Consider the following 7,500-nt stretch of genomic DNA (forward strand, 5'->3'; position numbering starts at 1 on the left):
AGAAGCTTACATACTGTGCAGTGTGACGACAAACACGTATCCAAGGACACTCACCACTATCTGGTCATTGACTTGAATAACTTCATCTCCAGCAAGGATCTTCTCACAAAAGTCAGCTGGAGACTGTCAAAGAAGAGCAAAAGAGATGATTTAGGGCTTCAAACAACACAGGCTAGACCATGGCTATTACTTTCCACTGTCCCCTGGGATGACATTTGCAATTTAAGGATTTAGCTGCTACTGTTAATTCTAGCAACATACAAAGATAGTGTTTTGGGGGATAGTAGTGGTAGTAGATGGGAAATCAACTTGAGAGACCATTGGGCTGAGCGAACAACACATTTTGTATCAGTAATTAGGTTAGCAATATTGTGACCAGTGTTGGTGTTTTTGGTTTTGGATAGAACAAATCAAAGTAAGGCTTAAGGTCAGATAGAACCCTCAGTGACTGGAAAAACAGCGTGGTACCTCTGATGAAGAGAAGCCTCTTTTGCTTGACTTGTGTATGAATTACTAAGTGACTATCACCCATGGTGATAACAAAAGGCACTGTTGTATTCTGTCAAAAACAATCCAGGGTTTTATTCTGTGATCATTCTCTGTGAATTCCAGCATCTCCATCACCGTTACCGAGGCAAGGTTACAGTAATATGCTTATTTTCAATCAGAGACGGGGCATTCTATTTGTACGGTAGCCATGCCACATCCAGGCCAGTGACTTACAGTATTTTGTGTGTGAATACATGTATATAGACATGAAGGTTTTTCACGGTCATTGATTTGCATAGTCCAGTTTTGAAACTCAAAGAAGGTGTTCATGGGTTCTGCCATCTGACTTTTGTAAAAGCTTATGTCATTCTGTCACTGAATGCCCGCCCTAGAGACTTACTCAAACCTTAACCACTTATCACACCAAAACAATGTCAACATAAACATATTAAGTGCTTGACCTTAACAAGAAATTACTCAATTAAACCACACTTGTGTTCTTGTGAGACTGCGTAGTAGAATAGCTAGGCAGAGAGAGATGTGAGCAGTATAAGACCATGAAGTATTGCCCAGATACTTCATGCACCTATGAAGCCTGGCTATAAATAATATGGCACACAGCTAGCAATGCAACATGATGCGCTGTTAACTTGAAAATCAATCACTGTCATGCGACAAAGTGTAATTTTGGATTCATTTGTAATGTCTATAAACAAGCCAGCATCTGCATAAAGGAAACTATTCATTGTGACTGAAAGTTCTTGTAGAAAACAATTGTTGTTTGTATATTTTGACACAGATGTTGAGCTATGGCGTTTTTCTCTAACATTCATGTACCGCAAGCGTCGTATAAAACTCTATTGGTACAGCATGTAGAGGTTAATGGAGATAGGCCTCTTCCAGACAGGGATTAAAATTAGATTAACACTCAAAGCTGGTCCTGGTAGTAAAGCACATTTGTTGTAATCATATTTCATCCTTTTATCTCCATTTCATCTGTATCCACATGTCTCTCTCACTCCGTATCTCATTAGCAGTCAGCAGTAATGTAAGTAAGTAGCAGGGGAGTCTGGGGTATTCTGATGGTGACATCATGGAAAAATAACATCTCTATCTCTGTCCCACCGGAGAGCTGCTCCAGCACTCCTTTTACCAGCTCTCCGTATACTCTGTTAGATAAACACTCTATGCTTACAACACACACTTGCACATGTATCAATTCATTTCCATGATCTTTGGCTCTCTCATCAGTCTTGGCATTTGGTCTGCCTAAAAGTAAATGGAATCAAATTGAATCCATCACTGACTATAATCAATCAGCTAACTTAAATCCACTTTAAATTTTAACCTGATAAGTGAACAGTCGATAAGCAAACTCTAAACTGGATCAATTAACCATACTAGAATAGGACTATACAGACTATAGCATTAGTTAATTTGTTAATATAGTGTCACAATCATTTGAACCACTTTAACCATATGTTATACTTTGGCTATTCAAGAATAGCAGATATACAAGCTCGCTTGTAGATCTGCTATCTGCTATCTGCTATTTCAAGAATCTTGAAAGTTTTTGTAAATCTTTGAATATTAATTTAAAAAAAGCTAATTTCTTTTAACACAAATCTTTGCTTCTGGGGGTCCCTGGCACAAAACCTTTTCAGATGGGGGTCCGCGGCCAAATACAGACCAAACTGGGGGTCCTTGACTTGAAAAAGTTTGAGAAGCACTGGACCGATTGAACTGGAAACACGTAGGTGGCTCTATGCACCTGACCTGAGCGCCAGATAATTCAATGAAGTGTAATCCTTGTAGGTATTATTGTAAAATGTGGCAAAGGCCCTGTGAAAGAAGAATGACTCAGCTGAGGTTAACCTTTAGGTCTGACTGACTCTGAAAATGAGAACATTGCAGCACACCGTGCTCCTCTAGGGTCTGGTTAAGACATGTTGCTTGTTAACCTGACATTGCTGAAGGGCACAGAGTCAATGAAGGACTGTGGAGTGAGACACTGACCTGGGCAACTGTTCCAGTCACGTAGTGGTTAATAGAGCCTGTTGAAGTTATCTCTATGCCCTGGACAAAGGAGAGAAGTTTGTAGATCTGTTATTTTTTGTAGCGGTGCACAATAAAATCAGGCCTTAATCTGAAACCCTGTTTTATCAGAAAGCAGCTACTGTATCAGTGATTCACTGCATGCTGTTGGCAAAGCATATGCAGATTATAATCAATAATTAGAATAACAATTTATTTGAACTAAAAAATCCCTCTTCGCTCCAACACCCACCCACACCCACACCCACACCCACACACAGATGCACAAACACACATACACACGTGACACGCACACAACTCTGTCTATATGACGATGTTGAGCAGAAAGTGCAGGGAGGTGCTGAGGTGAGGCTACATAATGTGTCTCTGGGTGTGCAGGTACTGTAACTAATGACACATCATTATTAAGGAAGCCTGTCCAAAGCCTCCCTGATGCTGTGAGATCGGAGCACTCCCCTGACAGAACACAGCCCAGGCAATAACGCTGTTATTAATAATCTCACCTCGTAGATCCTATTCTAGTGGGCACAACGGAGGGGGCAACGAGGACATTAAAAGTGCTTGTGGCTAAATTAACTCCAAGATAAATAAATCGAAACTACAAGAAAAGTGAGCAGACAGAAGAGGTATGGAAGAAAGGAGAGATGTGTAAGTAACAGTTGTGGCGAAAGGGCCTTTCTGTGTGGAGTTTGCATGTTCTCCCCGTGTCCCCTAGGGTAGGTACCCTCACAAAAAAACATGCAGTAATCCTGGTCTCTGCACTGCCTGATGGAGGGGAAAGGAACTGGTTGGAATAACGTGTTCCTTCCATGCGCTACGTTCTACCGGGGAAACTCCCCCCTGTCAGGTGATAAGAAGCGGCCTGCTCACGCCTCATGCATTGAAGGAAGCATGAGCTCAGGTCGGGGCTCTCCCCAGGTTGGCAGAGGGAGAATAGCGCCCAGGATTACAGCTTAGGCAATTGGCACTGGGTGAAAAAATGGGTAACAAAAATCGTGGGATAAAAGATGTTTCTCTGTTGTTCTCTCTGTGCTTGCATAGTAAAAAGCTCAGGGTTAATTTTAGAGTCCATCGGGTCCATTTGGATCCATTTGGACACTCTGAGCTACAGACCAGTGGCGTCGTTACGCGGGGGCTTCGGTGGCTATAGCCACCAATGTTTTATCCAAAGCCACCAATACAAAAATGTAATAAAAAAATATATATATTTTTTTATTTTTTTTATTATATATCTATAACCCTTACCTAACCCTACCCCTAACCCTAAAACCGAAACCCCCTCGAAACCCCCCCCCCCCCCCCGAAACCGAAACCTCCTCCCCCGCGCGCGCGGGGGAGGGGACACATGCGCGCGCGCGCCGTTGCCTGGGGGGCTAAGCCCCCAACCTAGTAGAGACCTAGCGACGCCTCTGCTACAGACCCATAAGGGTCCATTCGGTTCCAACTATCAATCATTTAACGGATACCACGTTCAATACCAGTGCTCTATGTTCAGGTCTGAGTCACTGACAGAAGCGAAGAGAATAAGCAGGGAGAGAAAAAGAGGACATGAGAGACTAATGGGCGAAAGTGTCTCAGGAGGTAGATCGGCCGTCTGGGTCACGGCAGGCTCTCGGTTCAATCCCTGGCGCCTCCAGGCTTTGTGTCAAGGTGCCCCTTGAGCAAGAAACGGAACCCCTAATTACTCCCCATGCGGCCCCTGGGGCTAATAGGATGGGACCACTGCTAGAGAAGTAATGTCCCCTCAGGGATCACTACAAATACCCTTTTCTTTAGAGAAAGATGGTGAGAAACTACAGTACAGTGGTGGGAAAAGTCCTCACATTTTTTACTTGAGTAAAAGTATCAATACTACAGATCTACAAGCTCACAATGTGTCGCATTGCGACGCATTGTGAGCTTGTAGATCGGCTATTTTCGAATGGCCAAAATGTATAGGGCTGAAGTGGTTAACGTATGTTTTGAAATAATAATCCAAATCTACAAAGTAACTAGTAACTAAAGTTAATAATTGTAGTGGAGTAAAAGTGCAATATGTGCCTCTGAGATGTAGTGGAGTAGAAGTAAAAGTGCTGAAAATTGAAAATACTCCGGTAAAGTAAAAAATACCTCAAAACTGTACTTAAGTACAGTACTTGAGTGAATGTACTTAGTTACTTTACACCACTGAGAAGCTATGAGAAAGGGGAGAAAATCACAGTATTACCTAGAGCCAAGAAAGTGGCACACGACACAAGGGCCCTGAAGGATGACAGAGAGGTGGTGACAGGGGACGGAATGATGACAGTGATGCAGGTGAGAAATGGATATCAGGATTTCAAATGATAAGGAAGAATAAGAGGGGGATGAGTGTGGACTCTGGGAACATTGGTGAGACAGAGGTGTAGAATGAGATGGTGTGGAGGCCATGGAGACAGAGAAACCATGGCGGAAACCTTGTATGTCCAAAACCCTTAATTTTCAGCAAGCGGGAAAAAAAGAACCTTCCAATGAACCACTGTAGTTATTGTTTAGTCATCAGCTCTTGTTAATCATTTTCATTGGTTAAATGTTTATAAAAACCCATAGACAAATTTAACTACTTTCAATCTGGCATTCCTATTTTTCTTCTTCGTAAATTAATGCCCTACTTTACTTCATCATAAAGAGTGTCGCACATAGGCTAAGTAGTGAAAATAACAGATCTACAAGCTCGTAGATTGTGCACTTGTAGATTTGCTATTTTCAGTATTATTATTATTATTATTATTTTTTTTTAAAGAAACGGTTTTGGACATACAAGGTTTCAACCCGATAGCAACAATGTATGACAGGTCAAAATTAAGACAGAACTGAAAACAAATTTTCAGGATGTTACATTTATCTGTTTGTCTATAGGATGACCAGTTGTTCCTGTCGTCATGGTAATAGCGGTTTCATTGATGTGTTTGTTTGCTGGGAAGTGGGAACTAATGGTGCTTTCTGACTAGTTAAGAGCAAGAGAGCTCGATTTACCAATTGCTCTCCGGGTGATGTAGGCACCAGGTCCACACTCTCTAACTGAGCAGTATGGGTAAGGATAGCATCAGGGCTAGACTTCAAAATCTCATCACACACCGCCACCAGCTGACGACACTGCAAAACAAAAGAACACCAGGATTTACTGAGAGATCAAATATTATTATGGTCTCTTATATTGTGAATTCATAATAATAGCTGGAATAAACGTTATAGTCACTGGATACAAAAAAGAATAGCACCCCTATGTGTCACATACTGTCACTATAGTGCCAGCTGCTAACATACATAGTATTCCTGGTATTATAACAATAGTATGTTAATGCTAACATTTGTTGGGGCAACATAAAAACAAATCTCTCATATCCCAACATGCTCACAAGCTACAACAAAACACAGTCACCTGGAAAGTGGAACAAAGGGTAGAAAGAAAGGTACAAAATATCAGCGCACTTACAATAGCGATGATATCTTTTTCTTTCTCGTATACTGTGGAGTCCTGTTGGGAGGAACGGAGACAGTTGAGTTCAAATGTCAAAATAACACCACACTGTATTTGCTAATGCATTCATATTGATTAGCTGGAAATGGGGCAGGCTAACTCAGAAATTCTGTGTCCTAGTTCCTCTTTCAAAGCAAGCTCCATCGAACCAGGAAGTGGTCACACCACAGGAGTTCCAGAGGCGTGAATGGCGTCTCCCCAGGACCCCTGTCTATGACCTCATTTGCTTGTTTTTGTTTTTTTCATCTAACCAATTCATCTGACATGAGCAGAAGTCTACATGTACGTTATGTCCACACTCAGGATCAGGATTCACACAAAACTCTGAACATGCAAAATCACTCACACACACACACACACACACACACACACACACACACACACACACACACACACACACACACACACACACGTAGGCGTGCACGCACACACACACACGCACACTCACACACACACGCACACACACAAAATGTGCGCTTGTGTCAGCGGGTGCTAGCGGTCAAAGTCACGAATACTTAACAGGGTTGAGTCAACACAGTTGAACCCGACTGCTAAATCCCTGGTTTGTAGGAGGAAGTCATTGACATGCAGGATTCCTCTTAGGGAAAACAGACAGAGCGTAGCGGGCCACCAGAGTCAGCCGGCCTGAGAGAGGAAGAGAGCAAGAGGTCAGCCATGAAAGTAGGAGCGAGGAAGAAGGAAGCGGCCAATAAGAAGAGAAATAAAAGACGGTGGTGGGCGGGCAGATGAGATGAGCTGAGAAGAGGAGAGAAGAGGGAGGGAGGGAATGAAGGAAAGAAGGATTGTACAGGTTGACTAAGCCCTGTGAAATCTAGCGGGAGAACAGTACTGAATGCTGTTCTGGATTACTGGGCTAATTCCAGGCTATGACGCTATGCGGTGGGGTCATGGAGCGAGAGGGTGATATCATGGATGTTATTTGCATTCAGCTTTGGAGCATTTGTGCATACTAAAGTCCAGTGTTAATTTAACTCTGAGTGTACATTTGTACACTCTTAGAGTTGCAAGTTTATAAACTAACACTGAAGACTTTACTCGTGTGAGTATATCTTACTGTAAATCGCTCTGGATTAAGAGAATCTGCTAAATGCCTAAATTGTAAATTGTAAACCAGTGTTATAGTATAGTGCCCTTAGGTCTGTGTGTGTGTGTGTGTGTGTGTGTGTGTGTGTGTGTGTGTGTGTGTGTGTGTGTGTGTGTGTGTGTGTGTGTGTGTGTGTGTGTGTGTGTGTGTGTGTGTGTGTGTGTGTGTGTGTGTGTGTGTGTGTGTGTGTGTGTGTGTGTGTGTGTGTGACTGTGTACGTACAAGAGAGCATTTATTTATCAAACCACACCACTAAATGTCTTGTATAAACATCTAAACATATCCTGATTTCTGCCGTGATCCCCAACTCAAGCCAAAGTAGTCTTGGCATGATTCACTGTTTACATGCAAC

General features: G+C 42.4%; 1 protein-coding gene across 2 annotated transcripts in view; it reads right to left on the minus strand.

Moving 5' to 3' along the window:
- The window catches only part of cnksr1 (connector enhancer of kinase suppressor of Ras 1), a 36,902-nt gene that overhangs the window by 14,889 nt on the left and 14,513 nt on the right, over positions 1–7,500 (minus strand). For both annotated transcript variants that reach the window (XM_080413297.1, XM_080413296.1), the window contains exons 5-8: positions 5,999–6,040; positions 5,539–5,658; positions 2,506–2,565; positions 55–123 (exon numbers count right to left, since the gene is read on the minus strand). In XM_080413297.1, the coding sequence (XP_080269423.1) occupies positions 55–123; positions 2,506–2,565; positions 5,539–5,658; positions 5,999–6,040 (291 nt within the window). The remainder of the gene's footprint in view (positions 1–54; positions 124–2,505; positions 2,566–5,538; positions 5,659–5,998; positions 6,041–7,500) is intronic.

Source organism: Gymnoscopelus braueri (genome assembly GCF_963280865.1).
Source record: "Gymnoscopelus braueri genome assembly, chromosome: 19".
Classification (NCBI taxonomy): Eukaryota; Metazoa; Chordata; class Actinopteri; order Myctophiformes; family Myctophidae; genus Gymnoscopelus; species Gymnoscopelus braueri.